The following is a 22,134-nucleotide window of genomic DNA, read 5'->3' on the forward strand; positions in this document are numbered from 1 at the left end:
TTAAGCTGCGTGCTGATCTATGGCACTGATGCAAAAAATAACTGAGGAAAGGCGAGGGATGATTCTTATGCACCAGTTCTGCTGATTAATGAGGCATTTGTCTGTTTATAATAACTAAGAGAAGATTAGATTTTTTTGGGAGAAACTGTTGAAAAAGCTGGAGGGGTATGTGTTGTTGAAAAGCAACTGAATTGTACAAAAATTGTGCAATAAAACTTTCACTGGTTAGAAAAGAAAGGGAGACTGTACCATACTGTGACTGTGCTGCCTCTTGCTGGCCAAAAGTTAATATTGCAGACAGCTGTTATTGAGTCTATCAATAAATTAGACATTTGTTCTAGCTAGTTGGTCTTGTTTAATGCTTTTTAAATTAATGTGTTCACAGCTGCTGGTGTATTTCTCTTCAAATGTTTCGAGGTTGTCATGACTCAAAACTATTAGTTGGAGCTGTTTAAGACATCTACTTTAATTTCATCCAGCACAAGGGCCGGGTATCAATTATTTTACAATACTAGTACCCTTAAGGTTTCAATAAAAAATACCCAGCCCTATCCAGCACCAATTAAATGGAGAGTGTTGACAAAACAATCTAAGCTTTAGTCACCCCTGTGTATAGCGTTTGATCATCTCGCATGATCTTCATCAGCGGTTGTAGATTGTCAGCCCAGCTGTCATTGAAATGTAGCTGTGCTTGAAACAGTCAAACTCCATCTGCTGATGAAGATCCTGTAAACATGGTCATCATAAGCTCCAGAGTAGCTACCAAATGCATATTTATGTAAGATTTATTTGTCAAGTGTTGTTTCCAGGTCAAGAATGATAGAATGTGACAGAAGAGTAAGATCCTTCTTTTAAACATAACAACATGCCTGAAATTGCTGTCTCTAAAGCGACCAGACTCCATATAAATAAACAGTAATATTATCATTGTAAAATACACTCCAGTCAAAGTTGACAAACACAAAATAAAACTGGAAAAAGCCAAATTTTTGGTTGTGTATCCCCTTTTCCAACCATCACAACTCTATCTTTGATTGAAATAAATTCATAGTTTACAAATTTACATTTGAAAATATGTGGGCTCTATACACGATAAAAGTATTGAGTTTTTAAATAAAGTATGGGGGTTTAGAGATAGCAATTTCAGAGCTATTTCTGGTTAAACAAAGAAGATTCTACTCTTTAACTAAAAGGTCTATCTCTGTAGGGATCCTTTCCATAATGTTGTCAGACACACAGAATAATAATCTGAGTCTGTCAGCGGCAACAACACAACTTTAAGTGGACCAAACTGCCCCATAGGATTACATTGCAGTCTGGTTTACAGAATTCTCACTCAGTACTGGACAGATTTCACAGATTGTTGTTCTCATCAGTCACGTACACACATTACCATTGGAAAATAGGGTTTAAGCTAAAAAAAGTGCTGAGTCTTGAGCAAGAAAGGTTCATAAAGAAATCTAGCAAAGACACCCAAAATGCATTTCTGTAGGAAACTACAACAAACCTTGGAATTTAGAAAAATGTTTTGAGGACTGTAAAACTGAAACTACCAATAATCGATCAAAATAACTCAGTAGACTGACAATTTAATAACTGTTTAATAATTTAAGTCATATTCTGACTAAATGGAAGTTAGTCCTTGCCAAGGAAAGCTCTGGTTTCAACCACCCTAATGTGACAATTTGCTGCTTTTTCTGTTAAGTCAGACAAAAAAAGAAAATTATTCACTCTCCAACTCATAAGAGTTGCTGTCCAATTTGGCTTTGAGAGTCTTGAAGTCTGGCCTGTCATCGGGCTCTAAGCTCCAACATTTCAACATGATGTTGTAGAGAGATTTGGAACATTTGGCCGGGGCCGGCATCCTGTACCCGTTGGTAACCTTCTGGTACACTTCCTGGTTGCTAAAGGCTGAGGGAGAACAGAAATAGTGAGGAGAGGTTAAACATTTGTTTTCAATGTATTCCTATGCAAGCTTTAGTTGAGATGGGGGTGATCCACTAACTGCTTTGACTACTAACATACTTTATGCTTTCAACTCACTACTAGATTCAATTGGTAAAGCTAAATCAGGAACCGCATTTCATTCAATGAAGTACCTTAATATACCAGAGGACCTTTATGTTAACTTTAGTCCTTAATATAACAGAGGACCTTTATGTTAACTTTAGTCCTTAAAATAACAGAGGACCTTTATGTTAACTTTATTCCTTAATATACCAGAGGACCTTTATGTTAACTTTAGTCCTTAATATAACAGAGGACCTTTATGTTAACTTTATTCCTTAATATACCAGAGGACCTTTATGTTAACTTTATTCCTTAATATACCAGAGGACCTTTATGTTAACTTTAGTCCTTAAAATAACAGAGGACCTTTATGTTAACTTTATTCCTTAATATACCAGAGGACCTTTATGTTAACTTTAGTCCTTAATATAACAGAGGACCTTTATGTTAACTTTAGTCCTTAATATACCAGAGGACCTTTATGTTAACTTTAGTCCTTAATATACCAGAGGACCTTTATGTTAACTTTAGTCCTTAATATACCAGAGGACCTTTATGTTAACTTTATTCCTTAATATAACAGAGGACCTCTATGTTAACTTTAGTCCTTAAAATAACAGAGGACCTTTATGTTAATATACCAGAGGACCTTTATGTTAATTTTAGTCCTTAATATAACAGAGGACCTTTATGTTAATATAACAGAGGACCGTTATGTTAACTTTATTCCTTAATATAACAGAGGACCTCTATGTTAACTTTAGTCCTTAAGATAACAGAGGACCTTTATGTTAACTGTATTCCTTAATATTAGAGAGGACCTTTATGTTAACTGTATTCCTTAATATAACAGAGGACCTTTATGTTAATATACCATAGGACCTTTATGTTAACTTTAGTCCCTCCCAAATTGATAACTTTGTAGCTGGTGCTACAACCTGCCTACAGACAACTTTAGTCTCTGTTGCTCCTCTTAAAAAGAAGATGATGAAGCAAAGGAAACTAGCACCTTGGTATAACTCCCAAACTCGCGAACAAAAACAAATCTCGCAAAAACTTGGCGTTCTATCAAACTGGAAGAATCTTGTTTAGATTGGCAAGACAGTCTGAAAATGTATAGGAAGGCCCTCAGAATTGCCAGATCAGACTATTACTCATCACTAATTGAAGAAAATAAGAACAACCCAAGGTTTCTTTTCAGCACTGTAGCCAGTATGTCAACAAGAGCTGACATATACTTAGACTGCTTCTGTCCTATAGACCTTCAACAACTAATGTCTAAGGTCTCTTCAGCTAAGCCATCTACCTGTCTCTTAGACCCCATCCCAACGAGGCTACTTAAAGAAGCGTTACCCGTGGTTAACACTCTATTACTGGATATGAACAATATGTTTGTATTAACAGGGTATGTACCCGTGGTTACCACTCCATTACTGGATTTGATCAATATGTCTCTATTAACAGGTTATTAGTGTGGTCTAGACCTACTCTATCTGTAAATTATAGAGTGGTCTAGACCTAGTCTATCTGTAAATTATAGAGTGTGGTCTAGACCTACTCTATTTGTACAGTGTCTCGAGATAACTCTTGATATGATTTGATACTAGGAATAAAATACAATTGAATATAATTGAATTGAATTTATCCTTTGTCATCGCCAGCACAGCAACTGTACACAACACTCCTAAAGTCAGTGGTGAAATATAACTAGGTACATTTACTCAAGTGTAATACTGTAGTCCAAATGTTGAGCTACTTGTACTTTACTTGAGTCTTTTCTTTTCATGCCACTTCTACTCTGCTACATTCCTCTGACAGCTTTAGTTACTAGTTACTTTAGTTACTAGTTACATTAGTTACTCCACTACATTCATCTGACAGCTTTAGTTACTAGTTACTTTAGTTACTAGTTACATTAGTTACTCCACTACATTCATCTGACAGCTTTAGTTACTAGTTACTTTAGTTACTAGTTACATTAGTTACTCCACTACATTCATCTGACAGCTTTAGTTACTAGTTACTTTAGTTACTAGTTACATTAGTTACTCCACTACATTCATCTGACAGCTTTAGTTACTAGTTACTTTAGTTACTAGTTACATTAGTTACTCCACTACATTCATCTGACAGCTTTAGTTACTAGTTACTTTACACATTAAGATTCCTGCAAATAAAACACATGTAGTTTATAAAGTCTAATGTTTTAATATAAATGTAACCCCAAAAATATATGGGCCTACTGTACTGCAAGTAAATAATTAGAAGAGCAGAGAGTAGAGATGTTCCGATAGAGATAGGCCTACCAGGACCAAAAAAGCCTAAAATCCTGGTACCACGTAATTTAACCATAACCCCCCCAAGAAAATCTGAAAAGTTAAGTCTGGTCCTAAAACAATTGTAAATGTAAATTGAAACATCCCTCATATTTGAGAGATTCCTTCTCAAACCAAATCAAGTCAGTATCTTTCAAAAGTACATACTAAGTACATACTTGGAAACTTTGTACTAAAAAGACCACTTTACAAGATCTTTTAATAGTCAGATTATAGCAAGCAAAACCTGTTTGTATCAGAATTGAGGAAACCCAGGGATGGTGAAGAAATTACATTGTGGATTCAAGGAAAGCTGAGAATTGTGGATAAATAAAAATCCTAAAGGATCTCATACCAAATGAGGACAACATCCAAGCAATACTATAGACTACTGTGTGGCACTGACTCATCTTAAATGATGGAGAATATTTACAAACATCTATAATGTAGGACTTCGACTTGTTATTTCATTATTTCATATAGTTACTTTTCATCATTGATTGAAAGTGCTATAAATTACATATTTAAAACATCTAATTCAAAAATTGTTTAATTTCACCAACCTGGGTAAGGCGCGCCGCCACAAGTGATAATCTCATAGAGCAACACACCAAAAGACCAGACGTCTGATTTGTTGGAGAACTTCCCATGGCTGATGGCCTCAGGAGCGGTCCACTTGTAGGGAATCTTTTTATCTTCTGTGATGTAGAACGGCTCCTGGATGAGAAATATTGGTCATAAAAACAGATAGACTTGATAAGACATTCCACATCCCTTCTTCCCATGTTCCCAGGGTTGTCGGACTGGGAGGGGAAAGGGGACTGAGTACCCAGGGCCCTCATGTGAGGAGTAGGGCTGGGTACTGAATTCAATACTTTTTAGGCACCGACTGCATTTCCTCGTATTGAGTATTAACAAAATGCCTCCTTATTCAAAACCCATTTCAATACCTAAGGAGTAAATATCATCAGCGTCAGTGAGCCAATAAGCATGCAGCATGCTTCTACCAAGCTCTTATAAGCTCTGTGATTGGCTGCCTAACCTTACGATTCGTAGAGACACGCAGGAAAAACTGTTACCCACAGAGTTAGGGCTCACGTAGTAGGAGCTGAAAAAATGAAAAGAATTTTGCTGTAATGTATAATTTGGTCATTTATTTTTGTTTTATAAAATTGGTATTGAAAAAAGTTTTGTTTATAATAGGTATTAAAGTCACGGTATCGGTACAGGTTATCAACAAATTTTGAGCAATACACAGCCCTAGTAAGGAAGACCCAAAAAGATGCTAGAAAAAATAGCTGTGGATTTGGGGAGGCCCCATAGAATCAGAATCAGAATCAGAAATACTTTATTGATCCCCGAGAAGGCCTGTCTACAGTCTACGCCCCTGCCTGTACCTTGATCACTCGGGCCAGTCCAAAGTCGGCCACCTTACAGATGTTGTCCTCTCCCACCAGAACGTTTCGAGCTGCCAGATCTCTGTGGATGCTGTTCTGCTCCTCCAGGTATGCCATCCCATCAGCCACTTGGGCTGCCATGTCAATGAGTGATACAATATCTTGCTTTGGCCCCTCTGGACCTGAAACAGGACAAAATAATAGGGAAAACAATCAGCACGGATAATCAGACCCCAACCAGGTCTAGATGGTAACCTTAGATTTGCAAAAACTCTTGTATGGTATTCAAATAAATTAATCTTGCTTGTAAATGTCTCCTTGTAGCCCTTTTTATTAAGTATCATTTGGTACATTTTGTGCGTCTGCCCCCTAAAAATAAATTATTTAGCAATGTATGTGCTCCTACAGGCAAAAGGTAAACAAACATAACCTTTAACAATTAGCTATAACAATCGGGCTAGAGCTGGGCAGTTTATCAATATTATATCCATATTGGGATATGATATAAGGGGATATAAAGGCCTTTTAACAGTCATTGTTTTAATTTTAGTCTCATGGTGTTTTATTATTGCTTGTTGATTTTGTTATATTCTTGAAACTGTTTTTAACTCCTTGCTACTGTAGCACTTTGAGATTTCAATTGAAATGTAAAGGGCATTATAAATAAAATGTATTATTATTATTTATAATTTAGGTAATCAGGTTGTTGAATGATAGCGCAGCAGGAAGGAGGGCTGGGGTCTGTATTTAGTTACTTAGCCACTGTTTATTGTGGTGGTTAAATGGTTTTATGTTTTTAAACTATATTATTGTTATTGATTGTTACTGTTGACTGGTGCTGAGAGAGTGCAATAGGGCGTACTGTATTACATTGCTGTGGTACTTGTACTAAAGTGCATATGACAATAAATTTTGAACTTTGAACTTTGAACTTTATTATTATTATTATGAGGCTCTATATATCGTCTTAGATTTTGGATGTATATACCCAGGGTGAAATTTGTGGGGGGATATTCTTTGATCATGCTCAACAAAAAACAACATGCAAGAATAAAATCCCCCTTTCAATACCACCAGACATCCTTAACACTTAAATATGCACTTCAATATTCAATGCAAAAAAAAACACTTTCAAAACCACAGCCAGCTCACAATCACCTCTTATCAGCTTAACAACTAAATACAGCCAGGAACTTCTGCTTTAGATTTTATTGTTTTATGACACTATGTGTCCACGCAACAGCATTTTACTTAGTTTAACATACTCTATTTTAGGTATCGATATTGAGGAACTAGGTAAAAATATGGTGATATTTGAATGGTACAAAAGAGAGAAGTTGAAGGAGACTGAATGTTTGGACCTCTGAGGAAGCTGAGCAAGTTGCCTTTCTCCATCAGCTCGGTGATGATGTAGTACGGTGCCGAGGCCGTGCAGATGGCAAACAGAGAGATGAGGTGACGATGGCGGAGACGCTTTAGGATCTGAACTTCCCTCTGAAAGTCATTGTGGTTCAACTCTGAATCTGAAGGCAGAGACAAATACACCAATGAAAAAGAGGAAGGGAGACAACAGAGGAACAGAGGGCAGAGAGACTGAAACCAAGGAAACCACACATTTAACAAATAAGGAACAGTTTTAGCAACGATGGCACTCTGTTTCGTAAACATAAGATGGTAACCTAATTTTAAAGGATTTTGTGGCACAGTGGCATTGCATCTGCTCTTTGAGATGTTTATAATTAAAATCCTACTAACTGTGGTAATTATACAATGTGTTGTGCAAAGTAGGCAGTCTGTTCTTTGGAAAATAGCTACCATGCTGCTTGGGAGATCAATTAAAGAGCAATAAAATGGGATTTGTTCTTGAGGTCTAAAGCTGAGCAGACACTGTGGATTTTTATTCATCATGTATGTTGTGATTACTTGCAATATATAAGTTGAAATCAGACTTTCTGGTCAAAGGATGGATTATGCTCTGATGGATTATGCTCTGATACAGATCAATGTGAATGATAATACTGAACGTAAGCACAGAACACTGACATCATAGGATTTAGGTGCAACACCAAGCCACTAAGCCCTAAGAATGAATATAACTAGAAGGCTTTTCACCGATCTAATGTTTGTAGCTGGATTTCTCTAGCAAGTTTTGTCTTTAAGCTTTTGGAGTGTAAGTCATTTATTATCTGCTCTACCTTTTCCAACGTGTTAGACACAGATAATGTGATAATAAGAGCCTAAAGATGTGAAAAGAGATGCAAAACTACCACAAAGGAACACAAACCGACTACAAAGAGATGATAAATGAGCACAGAGAGCCAAAAAAACTCCAAAGGAAACAAAATTGACCAAAAAGAGACCTCAAATCTCATCACTTAAATGATGTCACAGGCATGATTTACAAACTAATCAAAGTAAATTGCAATTTATTAGATTTAAACGGTATAGTCAGTGTTGATCTGTGTCATAAACTATTAATCATACATGATACTATGAATCATATACAGTAACCTGTAAATGTTTCACTTTTACAGTGATACGTGGAAATAACGTTTAAACCATTAACTTCCTGTTTAGTGGAGTTTTAAGTTATTAATGTACAATGAGTCATAAGGTAATCAGGGCTCCTTGGCATACTACAAGTTGCTTCATGCTTATAAAAATGCTCAGCCGACTACTTCCACTTTCCTTTCTACAGGTGTTTGTTATACACATGATCCAGTTGTCATGGATTAAAACACCATATTGTGACTATTTTTTATTAACAACTGAAACTGAGATTAGCATAAACTAATGCCAAAAAGATGATGGATTACTACCCAACCAGAAAAGGGTTTTACTGAGTGTTGCACTACACAGCAGCAGCAGTTTGAAATAAACAATACAACTGTGTGTCAATTGAATTCCACACTTAAGAAAGAGGTGTATCAGTAGGGATAACCATGATGCATCTCTCTACACTCTTGTGGCACAAATGTGGTCTAACATGTTATTGACTATGCATATTTGCATTCTTGAACAACACAGGAAAGACAACAGAGAGCAGATGTGAAAGCTTTAAAACCGAGCAAAAGTCGGTCAGACTGACTGACTAAAATGTGAAGTCATTCTTCTTAGAAAACATTTAGGCTTCACAAATGTCTCATGATGCATTGTCTCTAGAAGGGTTTTATTCAACTTTTGTTTGTTTGAAAGAAAGAAAACTAAATTGCATTACTCAATACTATCAAATCGCAATAAATGAATATCGCAATACAAATCCAGGTCGTCCATGTATCGGGAAAGAATCGAATTGCTTATTGAAACAAAAGCTTATCGTCCCAGCCCTAATTGCTTATGGTAAATAAGCATCTGCTGCAAGTAATACAATGAGTAATACACAATACACTAAGTACTTCATACAACTCAGACAAAACAGACAGTGATTCACAGTTATGCAGCCTGGTTTGACAGATACATTTTACTTCCTTAAAACTTGACTGTAATTATGTTTCAAAGCCTCCAGTCATTCATCTCCATTAAGCCTGAAATTAAAATTCCACCAACCAAGCACCTCAGTATCAGTCAACAAAAGTTAAGTTTGCCAAAGTAGAATAGTTATGAGGTATTTTCTTTTGGTAAGTATTTCCTTTTCATGCCACACTATACTTCTACTTCACCACATTTCAGAGAGAAAAATTGCTTTGTAATTTGAACAGGTATAGTGCACTGAGATACATTACTGGTTGGAAACCCCCCACACATCATTGCACTCTGTACTCTCTGCTCAATTGGCCATCATGTAGACTTCTGCACTAGTATTACTTCATCTACAAATCCATCCTTCTACATGGTCACACAAGCACTGCAGTCACGGCCCCCCGCTCCCAGCCCTTCATCACCTTCAACATCCCATTGTTTGGACAGAGCTGGGCAAAAAGGCTTTCTTTTCTTTTTTTTCTGCGCCCTCAACCTAGATTACACTACAGCAGGATCTAAACACATTGTTAAAGATTACACCAATCCACACTCCAATCCCGTTGGCTTGTGACCCCCTCCCCAAAGCATTGTCTATTTAAAGCACCTTGTCATGTTTTAGATGTGTATGATTGGAGAAAAAGTCCAGAAAATACAAAAAAATGCTTCTTTTGTCTTTTTAACCATTTCACAACCCCCCCAAAGATTTATCTAGTGAGCGATTAGAGGAGTCTACCGCAAATTGGGAACCACTGGATTAAAGTATCATACTTTATTTAACATGTAGTAGTCAAAACCTCAAGCAGACCAGTACAATTCTGCCAACACATTGTGACATGTAGAGCTACAAAGATTAATCTATGAATTGATTAGTTGTCCACTTTTAAATTAATCGCCAACTATTTTGATAGTAGTAGTGGGTTTGAGTCATTTTTAAGAACAAAAGTAAACAATTCTCCGATGTCAGCGTTTTAAATATGAATATGTTCTAGTTTCTTCTCTCTGTGACAGTAAACTGAATATCTTTGAGTTGTGGACAAAACAAGACATCTGAGGACATCATTCTGGACTTTAGGGAAAACTGGTCCATATTTTTCAACATTTTCTGACATTTTAGAGACCAAACAATGTTAACAGTTAATATACTATGAAAATAATGGTTAGTTGCAGCCAAAATCTAATTCTATATTTAAGTAGGGCCTATAAGTAAAGAATCAGAATTTGTTTACTAATTTCTAGACAAATCCATCCACCACCATGTTAAAACTAATGGTTTTGACTGGATTACTAGATGAAATAAAACGATTACTGCACGTACACTGACCCACTTCATCCATCTCTTTAGTTATTTATAGAGCCAACCAAGTCCCCATGATCAGAAACCCCTCAGTGAAAAGATGCTTCATTAGATCAACAGAGAGGATGAAATACCACTTTTGATGATCTTGATGGCGACATTAATGTGGTTTTTCCAGCATCCCCGGTAGACGTCCGCGAAGTAGCCACTGCCCAGCTCCTCCTCCAGGGTGAACTCCTCTTTGGGGAGCTCCCACTCATCCACCGTAAAATGATTCAAATCTTGAGTGCTGGGCTTTTTCTGATGGAGGGAACACACATGCATACACTTGTAGGTCATAAAGAGTTAGTGACGCAAATGTAGTACATACAAATATTCAAGGGCAAAACTTTGGGTTCAACATGGGGGGGGTCCATACATGTTTGCATGTATGGACCTTTTTCACAGCAGACATTTTGACTTGTCATAGTAGTAAAAGCAAAGCTGAAATTGATGATTGTGGTTTTTGTGTTTCCTTCCTGGCAACTTTTGCAGCTGTGTTGCAACATTTCCTTTTGTTAATTCAAGTACTCAGGCTTATAGCGTGTTCCAAATCGCGCACTTCTCTTAGTGCACTTCCAGACAGTACACTTCGTGCACTACGTACTATCTTGCATAGTGCGTAAAGTTGGACAGAGGAGTGTCGTCTCAGATTGCGCACTTCCATGTGCACTTACCGGAAATGACGATCACATTTAATCTCTTCTTCTTTTGTAAAATTGTGAATTTCACCAGGGAGAGCATTCCAGACTGCTATTGTGTTTCGCGAAAAATAATTCCTGCTTTGTTTTTGATATTTTAACAAAAATAAATGTGATATTTTTATTTGCTCCGTGTCACGCCAGGATGACGACTGCCACCCCGCCGTCATGTCACGGCACAAAAACAGCACACACAACTGTATCGTAATATTCCTTCTTGTTAGTGCACTCTTTTCAATTCATTAACTATACCTATTCTTTGCAGTCCACTCTTATGTATATACTTATGTTTTTTCTCTAAAAATAAGTAACGTTAATTTTCATTCATTCATAACGTTACTGTTCATTTTAATGCTCAGCGGTTTCATGAGGAAATGCTTGTGGCCCATAAATAAGACTGTTGTTGTGAAGCATTACCCATACAACTTACCTAATAGACAAAAAATCATTACAGTTGCATTTTTGTTCTAAATGGTCTTCATACATGACGATACAACAGTGGAAGCAGAGGGAACAGACCTGACATTTAAATAGATCCGTTCCTTTATATTCATTACATTAATATAATAATAATAGAACATTATATTAATATAATAATAATATAACAGACCTGAGATTTAAATAGATCCCATTCCTTTATATTCATTATATGCTTGCTGCAGTCATGCAACGTGTAATACAAAAGATAACAAAGTTAAATACTTTTAATATAATTTTATTTAAAAATGTGCTTGTAGTTCTGCAGGCTGACCCCCAGGCCGTAGCTAGTCTGATGGGGACAGGGACATGAGGGGGGACTTCAGACTCTCCAGGGGATCCTTCTACGGTCTGTTGGCCATCGTCACCCCAAAATGATGGCCCTCTATTCCTCGTTTGTCCCTGAAGAGACATCAGGTGGAGGCAGTATAAACAGTATATACATCAGGTGGAGGCAGTAACCGCGGATAGGTTTTAATATTACGCTACTCATAACGTTACCGGCAGACAATCAGTTGATTGCTATTTTGCTGAGCTAACGCTCACAGCGGATTGTGTATAACTTGTTAAGATCACACATTTACCACTAAAATCGTCTACAGTGGGACGATAGTTTAACACAAACAACAGTATACTACAACACATGTAACGTTAGCTTAGCACTTATTTGCCGTGTATGGTTAAACTGTGCCGCTGTTAGCTAGCTAAGGTTGGCTTGCTAGCATGTCAAATTACGGTACCAAAAAACATTATAATTCGAGATAAAAATGTATTTAAAAACTGAAAGATTAACCAAATATACAAATACAGGTACGTAATATGATATAAGTATAGCAAAAAGACTCATGTTCAACTTACATTTGTATTGCTCTGTAATCCTCGCTATCGCGTTTTCGGCCGCCATTAATGAAAGTTTTTCGACTGTTGTTAGCCCCGCCCCTTCCGCTACGTAGCCAAGATGGCGACCGTTGAGTGTGGAAAGTGTCCATCGATACGCACTCAGTTTTCTGCCCGTTTTGAGTGCACCATCCGGGTTCTAAAGTGCACTGATTTGACCGCGATTCGACAATGTGAACGAACTATGTACTCAAAAAGTTAGTATTTAGTACAGAAGTGCGCGATTTGGAACACACTATTAGTTGCACACCCACATATACACACACATCTACAAACACAAGGAAGCACATTTTAGGGCACATTTTCAAGGAAGCACATTTGTTGCTCTTTGTATTAAATTTGGCGTCCACCCTTTTTTGTTCTGACCAGAAAATAAGAGGAACTAAGAAGCAAGAAGAAACAAAGAAGCAACAAAGCCTGTCCTACCCTCTTGCAGGAGGTTCCCAGTGGGCCGGTGTTGTTCAGGCTGTTTGCGCGGTAGTGCTCCACCAAGTCGATCAGAGAGCTGAAATTGAACCCCTGCTCCACGTAAAAATTCCTCTCATCTGCTTGTAGGATCTTATAATGCTTCACCCCACTGCTCGACCTCACTGCAGGAAGATTCACAAACAAGTCTTACGTTGTACTTTAAGCTCCTACAAACCCATTCCCAAATAGATTCCAAAGAAAAGTCAACAGGAATGCAAAGCTTTTCTTTTAATGCAGTTCAATTTAAATTTCAAATGGTTTGTCTCTAACACTATGCTAAGCTAACCTTTTACTGGCTGTAGCTTCAAATTTATCTTACAGATATGAGAGTGGTATCGATCGTCTATGCTGACTTTCTGCCAAAAAATGAACTGTAGTGTATTTCCCAGCATGCCAAACTATTTCAAATAGACAAATAGACAAGAGTTCTTGATCAGGTTTTTTTCCTCAAGAGCCTAGCACTTATAGTAACATTGCCAAATAGAAATGCATAAAGCTAGAATGATATTAACTTCGTTGGGAACAGAATGGGGTAAGGGACACCCTTTATCTTACTGTCACTGTGACACTGTCAACTATACAAAGTCATAACACACTACAGCTTTCTAGTTGTTTGGGATCAATAAATCAGAAGATTAGTTGAAACATAGTATATATCCACAATGTTCCACTTCAAGGATTACTCCGGTGCCCAGAAAATTCCCCCTGATGCATGTCAGTCTTTATGCCGATGTCCTTCACCTTTCGCTTTCTTTGTCTTGGCGTTCTAACCTCTGGTGGATTTCTGAGGACTATGGTTACCTGGTCCTCAGATCTCTGCAGGGTAAATCCAGACAGCTAGCTAGACTATCTGTCCAATCTGAGTTTTCTGTTGACGACTAAAACTACTTCTGAACGAAAACCAAAACAAGGTCCTTCCTGAGACTATTCAGCACCAGACCGTTCTCAGCTGTAACTTTGAGTGAGTTTGGGGAAAGTTCCTTCACAGCTCATTTCCAAAGGGGCGTCACCAACGGACACCGCTCAAATGCGCAATTGGATAATCTTTCAACCAATCAGACCAATGATCCAGGTGAAGTAGCAGCTACAGCGGCACCAACGGGTTGCTGCGCTTTGGTGGCCGTCATGCTCATGTAAACAAAAAGAAATGAAATAAATAATTACAAACTGCACAGAAATAAAACTCCCTCCTCCCTCACTTTTAGTTAAACCCTCAAACACCACACGCCTCTTGTTCTCTTTTTGGGCTTCTCCATCTGCCCTCTCTCCTCTTATCTTACGTGAAAGAACGTATCCAACGTCATCTTTCGCGCTGCGTCGGATGAGGAAAGCGCCGTGATCATTTTCTGCTCCCAGCAGGTGGCTTTGTGCCTCATGGCGGCTCATTGTCCCAAAATACCACCTGGTTTAAGACAGAAAGACATAGATGAAAGTAATTATTAGAAAGTGGTTGCATGGTTACAAACTTTAACTGTGTGACAATGAAAAATAATCATCTGAGAAATCTTGCAAATTATGTATTCTGAAATCACCTTGTAAAATAATCTTTGTGTACAAGATCTGGTGATTTACTCTCTGTTGCTCATCAAAACAGCATTGGATTTGACATCAATATGTACCTGTGAACACCCTGGGATCTGCTTTCATTTTTCATGGTATACCTTCAGAGAATCTGAACATGCAAAGGTCTTTAAAGCAGGTGCTAAGAAAAGAGTACAGCACGCAAAATGAAGAAGGCATCCGTTGATGTTCCAACACTGAGCTTTCTGCCTCAGGGTATTATCTGGGCTCTGATGGTGGCCTGAGGCTGAAGGTAGGCTTGGAACAGCAGTGAATGCATGAAGTGGAATTTGTTTGTTGTGACTTTGTTTATCTATGTATCTGTTAGTGATATGAGGACAGATAAGGTTATGTAGGCTATGTAACCAATAGACTGGGAAGAAAACGATGGGGGACGTTAGTGATAAGAGGACAGATAAGGTTACGTAGGCTAAATAACTGATAGACTGGGAAGAACATGATGGGTGATGTTAGTGATGTGAGGACAGATAAGGATATGTAGGCTGCATAACTGATAGACTGGGAAGAACACGACGGGTGACGTTAGTGATGTGAGGACAGATAAGGTTATGTAGGCTAAGTAACAAATAGACTGGGAAGAACATAACAGGGGACGTTAGTGATGTGAGGACAGATAAGGTTATGTAGGCTAAATAACTGATAGATTGGGAAGAACACAATGGGTGGGGTTAGTGATTTGAGGACAGATAACGTTATGTAGGCTCCATAACCGATAGACTGGGAAGAACATAACGGTGGACGTTAGTGATGAGAGGACAGATAAGGTTATGTAGGCTACATAACCGATAGACTGGGAAGAACTTGACAGGGGGACATTAGTGATGTGAGGACAGATAAGGTTATGTAGGCTCCATAACCGATAGACTGGGAAGAACACAACGGTGGACGTTAGTGATGAGAGGACAGATAAGGTTATGTAGGCTACATAACCGATAGACTGGGAAGAACTTGACAGGGGGACATTAGTGATGTGAGGACAGATAAGGTTATGTAGGCTACATAACTAATAGACTGGGAAGAACACGACGGGTGATGTTAGTGATATGAGGACAGATGAGGTTATGTAGGCTACATAACTGATAGACTGGGATGAACACGATGGGGAACGTTAGTGATATGAGGACAGATAAGCTCACACAGCTCACACTAAGGTTCAAGCTTGACCAAAGGAAAGTGTTTGAAGGCTTCAGGGATTATAAAGATGACTCTAGTGTGATCCCTGAAGACTTGATCCCTGTGAGCAGTGCAGAATGTGAGTGAGGATTCAGCTTAATGAATACCATCATGTGTCTACTGATCGAAAGTATTAGTTTTAGTAGATTAGTTTTACAGTTTTTTCTATTGTTACTTAACAAAATTCACAAAACCACACACCCAAACTGCAAAATACCTCATATGTACTGCAATATGAAACACTGCAACCAAAAGTACATATACTGTATATCATTATCAAAATCTAATTTTTGCACCAAATGGCACACAATTTATTCCTATTACCAGATTTTTGTCTAACCAACTACACACTGTTGGGCATAATGAAAAGCCCTCTCATGCTTAGCCATAATACTAAAATAGTTCAAATTGATTGAAAACATTCTTCAGATTGTTCTCATGCACAGAAATATTTGTAGATGCACACACATGCTATTTTTTATTTTTTATTATTATATATCAATATGAGAAGAGGTTTTGCTCTGTGTGTGAGTTTAAATAATTGTTCTATGCAGTGTACTAGCAATTGGAAAAAACTGTAATCACCAACTATTTTGATAATTGATTAGTTGGTTTGAGTAATTTTTTTAAGACAAAGGTAAAAAAAAGTCTTTAATTCCCGCTTGTTAAAAGTAAATATTTTACACAGTTTGTTATTTAGTAAAGTTTATAGATTTAAACCATATTATTCCTTATTGTGTCTTTTTAACAAGAACTTAGATTAATATATGAATTGAATAGTGATTGTGTGACCTATGAGGGAACAACCAGTGATACCCTTGTTACCGGCAAATGATAGCCTACAGTGATGTCATCAGGCTACACATAAAGTTCCCTTTCTGTTTTTATTTAATTGTTGTTTTTCATGATGAAAAGGGCTGCTATACTCCGCTACAGTTAATCTCCGGCTGCAAGTACAGACAGTGAAATGACTGTGTGTGAAGTGAACAGATGCAGACCTGGAAACGCTCACCAGTCAGAGCAGTCAGGGCTTTTTCAGGAGCGTCTCAGACAGAGGGGGAATACAGGTGCAGCCATGGGCGGTATGACAAAAATAAAGTATTTTTTGAACATGAAAGCATGTAAACATGTTCTAGTAGAGCACAGTGGAAATGAGCATGATAGGTCACCTTTATAATGCATCACCAGCTGTTTTGATAATCAGTTAATAGTGACATGCCAAACATTCACTGGTTCCAGCTTCTCAAATACAAATTTTCTTTGTCATATTTATAGGATTATTAATTGAATATGTTTTGGTTGTGGACAGTTAGTTGATTTCAACATAAGCCTTGAAATCTGTAATGGACATGTTTTTTTTACACTGTTTCTACTCTGTAAAGCGACTTTGAGCTTGGGAAAATCGCTATACAAATTCAATTTATTATTATTATTATTAATGATAAACAAAATACAAATAAAATCACCTAATAAATACCATTTATTGTAATGAAATAAAAGCCAGCAACACTTTAATTACAGTAATTACAGTCTTTCAGCAGCTGGTGACATGTGAGAATAACCTTCCATTACACACTTCCCATTCTGTTGAAGCAACAAACAGAGAGAGAGAGAGAGAGAGAGAGAGAGAGAGAGAGAGAGAGAGAGAGAGAGAGAGAGAGAGAGAGAGAGAGAGAGAATTAAAGAAGTGGTGACTGTCAGTGTTTGACATGTATGGTTGCAGCTGTTGCTATGGTCCTGCTGCACTACACCTTGCTGCGTCCTGCTAAACCCTGCTGCGTCCTGTTAAACCCTGCTGCGTCTTGCTAAACCCTGCTGCGTCTTGCTTAACCCTGCTGCGTCCTGCTAAACCCTGCTGCGTCCTGCTAAACCCTGCTGCGTCCTGCTAAACCCTGCTGCGTCCTGCTGAACCCTGCTGCGTCCTGCTGAACCCTGCTGCGTCCTGCTGAACCCTGCTGCGTCTTGCTGAACCCTGCTGCATCCTGCTGAAACCGGATGCGTCCTGCTGAACCATGCTGCGTCCTGCTGTGAACCATGCTGCGTCCTGCTGAAACCGGCTGCGTCCTGCTGAACCATGCTGCGTCCTGCTGAACCCTGCTGCGTCCTGTTGAACCCTGCTGCGTCCTACTGAACCCTGCTGCATCCTGCTGAACCCTGCTGCATCCTGCTGCGTCCTGCTGAACCCTGCTGCGTCCTGTTGAACCCTGCTGCGTCCTACTGAACCCTGCTGCGTCCTGCTGAACCCTGCTGCGTCCTGCTGAACCATGTTGCATCCCACTGAACCCTGCTGCGTCCTGCTCAACCCTGCTGCATCCGGCTGCGTCCTGCTGAAACCTGCTGCGTCCTGCTGAACCATGCTGCATCCTACTGAACCCTGCTGCGTCCTGCTGAACCCTGCTGCATCCGGCTGCGTCCTGCTGCGTCCACCCATGCCCTGCTGTGCCACACTAAATACTGTAACGCCCTACAGCATCCTGCTATGACATGAACTACTATTACAAACCACTGTTAGTCACTGCTTCATTATCTTTACTGTGACTGTTATTGCCACTGTTCATCATCCCCCCCAACCGGCCCCGTCAGATTCCGCCTGGGTCTGTCCCAGGTTTCTTACTAAAAGGAGTTTTTTGCCCCTGTCACACTAAATGCTTGATCTTGGGGGAATTACTAGAAATGGTGGGGCTTTATAAATTATTATAGAGTGTGGTCTAGACCTACTCTATCTGTAAATTATAGAGTTGTCTAGACCTACTCTATCTGTAAATTATAGAGTGGTCTAGACCTACTCTATCTGTAAATTATAGAATGGTGTAGACCTACTCTATCAGTTAATTATAGAGTGTGGACTAGACCTGCTCTATCTGTAAATTATAGAGTGGTCTAGACCTACACTATCTGTAAATTATAGAGTGGTCTAGACCTACTCTATCTGTAAATTATAGAATGTGGACTAGACCTGCTCTATTGGTAAAGTATAGAGTGGTCTAGACCTACTCTATCTGTAAATTATAGAGTGGGGTAGACCTACTCTATCTGTAAATTATAGACTGTGGTCTAGACCTACTCTATCTGTAAATTATAGAGTGGGGTAGACCTACTCTATCTGTAAATTATAGAGTGGGGTAGACCTACTCTATCTGTAAATTATAGACTGTGGTCTAGACCTTCTCTATCTGTAAATTATAGAGTGGGGTAGACCTACTCTATCTGTAAATTATAGAGTGGGGTAGACCTACTCTATCTGTAAATTATAGACTGTGGTCTAGACCTACTAGATCTGTAAAGTGTCTCAATATAACTCTTGTTATGAGTTTAAACTATAAATAAAATTGAATTAAAAAATTGAATGTATGAAAGATGTAATTGACATTTCTCAGTGTTGCTTACAACTGAGGGTAAAGGGGTGTTTGTGATGCAGTTTGTCATGAAGTTAATGCTGGATAAATGCTCACTTGCTGTTAGAGACAAAAGGACGTTAATAGAAGGTGACATGAAATGGGAAAGTCTCTGCATGGTAATTAATCCAAAGCTCCAAACACACATTATTAAAATATAAATGCAGCCAAGTGATGATGGACATATTTATTTTGTAGCTTTTTTTTTCATATTAGATCTTCTGTAGCTAAATAAATAGTATCTAAATGTATCTGTTAATTTAGCTGGAGTGTAATTATCTTATTTAAACTACACACACACTGCATGTGTAGCTTAATGAGATGGATACAGACAACATTCCTGTCATTCTCTCTGGCAACTATCAAACCAACCTGTCACTTTTTCTTAACATTGAAACATGGGACAAATGTACAAATACAAGTCCAACGAGTAGCAATGCCATAACGTTTGTACTTTAGCAATTTTGTAATTATGTGTGGAAGTATATTTAATTTGCATTTCCTGTTGTGTGACCTGATCAATAGGGGCGGCTGAGGCTCAGTGGTAGAGCGGTGGTCTGCCAATCGGAAGGTTGGGGGTTCAATACCTGGCCCTGCAGTCCCATGTCGAAGTGTCCTTGGGCAAGACACTGAACCCCGAATTGGAGTGTGAATGTGTGTGAGTGTTTATCTGATGAGCAGGTGGCACCTTGTACGGCAGCTTCGGCCACAGTGTATGAATGTGTGTGAATGGTGAATGTTTCCTGTATGATGTAAAAGCGCTTTGAGTAGTCGTTAAGACTAGAAAAGCACTATATAAATACAGCACATTTACATTCACTACAGGCCCAGCCACATAACTGTGGGGGAGCGGTGGTAGACAATATAGCGCTACTCAAAAGCTCTGTAACATAGTACAGGAACCATTTACACACTGTGGCCGAGGCTGCTCATCCGATAAACACTTACACACATTTACACTCCAATGGGGCAGCATTGGGGGCAACTCGGGGTTCAGTGTCTTGCTTCAACATGGAACTGCAAGACTAGGATCAAACCCCGACCTTCTGATTGGAAGGCAACCGCTCTACCACTGACGTCCAGATAGGACATCCTGTTCTAACAGGAAAACTAACTGTTGGTGCCATAGAGCCAATCATATCTGAGATATGATCTGAAATATGAAGGGCTACTGGCTGTCAGCCCCCTAGCCCATCAAATCTGTGCCATCTATTAAACACACTAACACTCTGAGCATGACTATAAATAATTTCCGTGTCAGGCCGTAGTCTACCCCAAACATGGGAGAATGCGGCAAGGCAGTGGCAGAATGTGAAATAAAACCCTACCACAAATTATATTTGGTAGTAGTGTGTATGAACTGCCGCTGTCCTTACAAAGTACATACTGTTTGGGCTACTACTTCTCCTGAGAATTGCACCTTGATCTTTGACCCTGTTGCTCATATGCTGTGTGAAAGCATTGTGGGTCAGAATAGCCAAGAAAGCATGCTGGCTTGCATACTGCAAAATCTGACCAGATGCAGTAGGACATCCTGTTTTTTTAGCATTCTGCATTTCACATATGCATTAAGACATAGCCCACTGCATTTGTTTCTGGCATACTAGTAGGTTATCATAGCAGCCTATGGGTTCTGTAAGGGTATGTCTATGTCCATACTTCCTGCAATGTCTCCAGGCGACAACAATGTCTTAAATGTTTATGCTGGGAAGCTTGTAATTACATTTTCAACAGTGTGCATGTTTCATGACTTTTCACCAGTATTTTGTTAGAATTTAAAAATAATTTCCATTGCATTACAAGTCAAACTGTACAGGCACTTTTTACAGCAAGGTCTGCTGAATTTACAAATGTTTTAAGTTACCAATGGTTTGACATGAGCAAAAGAAAAAGACTACTTAGAATGCTAGTACGTAGTCTGTTTTTGAAGGAGGATATTCAGAAAAAGTAGGCTTCACCACTCACGGTTGTATTCGTAGGGACTCGGCCCGGTCCAAGTAGTTTTTGGGAACGATCCCGGTGTCCAGGACGCATCCGTTCTTGTCGATTTTCCGTGCGGTCCACCAGTCTCCGCTGCGGCTGATGACACTGAACAGATCCCCCTCATTGAACGACAGCTCATCCTCGTGCCGGGATTGAAAGGACCAGAGCGCCGTGTACATGGAGCCGCTCTCCAGACTGGCTGGCGGCGAACTGGCTGGCCTCTTCTCCCCGCCGCCGGGCCGGCTGCTGGCTTCTTCTCCGTCTCTTTCTCCTTCTGGAGGCTTTGGACCGTAAATCCTCTGCCATAGTGCGTCCAGACATGGGCAAGCTTTTCGCAGACACTCACCCATAGATGTGCATGAAGGACCCCCCCTCAGCCACCGTGCCCCTGTGTTCTTCCGAGCGCAGCCGGCTACACCTGTCGGACAGGGGGAGAAGATGCAGCGCCAGGAATCCTAGGAATGCCTTTGCAGCGAAGCTTCTGGGTAGTGCTGTTGAGAGTGAGATTATTACTCAAAGGACTGTCACAAACTTCCTGATTCCAGGCAGTGAGAGAGTCACGCCTGCTAACTGGCAGGCGCGACATAAATCTCAGATATGCTGCTCTTGATAAATACCAGGTGATTATTGAAATACTTTATTGATCATTCACTTTACAAGCTACCCAATAAAGTCATTTAAAGGAGAACCACGTTTACCAGATGCAGCACTAAAGTGATGAACACAACAATGCATTGATAATACTAATGCAATAATTTAGTACATATTCTAAAATGGGCCATTCTGTATAACAAGTAGCCTACTTTAAATTTTGGTACTTAATTGTGATGCTAATATTTTTACCTAAAAATTTAAATGCAGGAGTTTTACTTGTAAGAGTACTTCTACACTGTACCATTGCTAGGCTTTAGTACTTTATAGTACTTCTTTAGCCACACTAGGAAG

At 39.1% G+C, this 22,134-nt stretch overlaps 1 protein-coding gene across 1 annotated transcript; it reads right to left on the reverse strand.

Annotated features, from left to right (window-relative positions):
- Positions 1-833: 833 nt before the first annotated feature.
- ptk6b (PTK6 protein tyrosine kinase 6b) lies at positions 834-21,716 on the reverse strand. The gene is made up of 8 exons (XM_032520233.1): positions 21,172-21,716; positions 14,338-14,459; positions 13,016-13,179; positions 10,610-10,775; positions 7,084-7,245; positions 5,723-5,904; positions 4,889-5,042; positions 834-1,911 (listed from the first exon to the last, which is right to left on the reverse strand). Exons 1-8 carry the CDS (start codon positions 21,537-21,539, stop codon positions 1,724-1,726), a joined length of 1,506 nt encoding a protein of 501 aa, XP_032376124.1. The 5' UTR covers positions 21,540-21,716; the 3' UTR covers positions 834-1,723.
- Between the last annotated feature and the right edge of the window lie 418 nt (positions 21,717-22,134).

This window comes from Etheostoma spectabile, chromosome 7 (genome assembly GCF_008692095.1).
Source record: "Etheostoma spectabile isolate EspeVRDwgs_2016 chromosome 7, UIUC_Espe_1.0, whole genome shotgun sequence".
In the NCBI taxonomy this organism is placed as follows: Eukaryota; Metazoa; Chordata; class Actinopteri; order Perciformes; family Percidae; genus Etheostoma; species Etheostoma spectabile.

Bases quoted from the DNA above. Each gene is read 5' to 3' on its own strand.
- ptk6b (XM_032520233.1), bottom strand. From the start codon at position 21,539: ATGGGTGAGTGTCTGCGAAAAGCTTGCCCATGTCTGGACGCACTATGG. The intron at 5,905-7,083 runs GTCCAAACATTC...GTCCTGTTTCAG, and splicing joins CTTGCTCAGCTTCCTCAGAG to GTCCAGAGGGGCCAAAGCAA. The intron at 5,043-5,722 runs GTACAGGCAGGG...TTTCTCATCCAG, and splicing joins GACTGGCCCGAGTGATCAAG to GAGCCGTTCTACATCACAGA.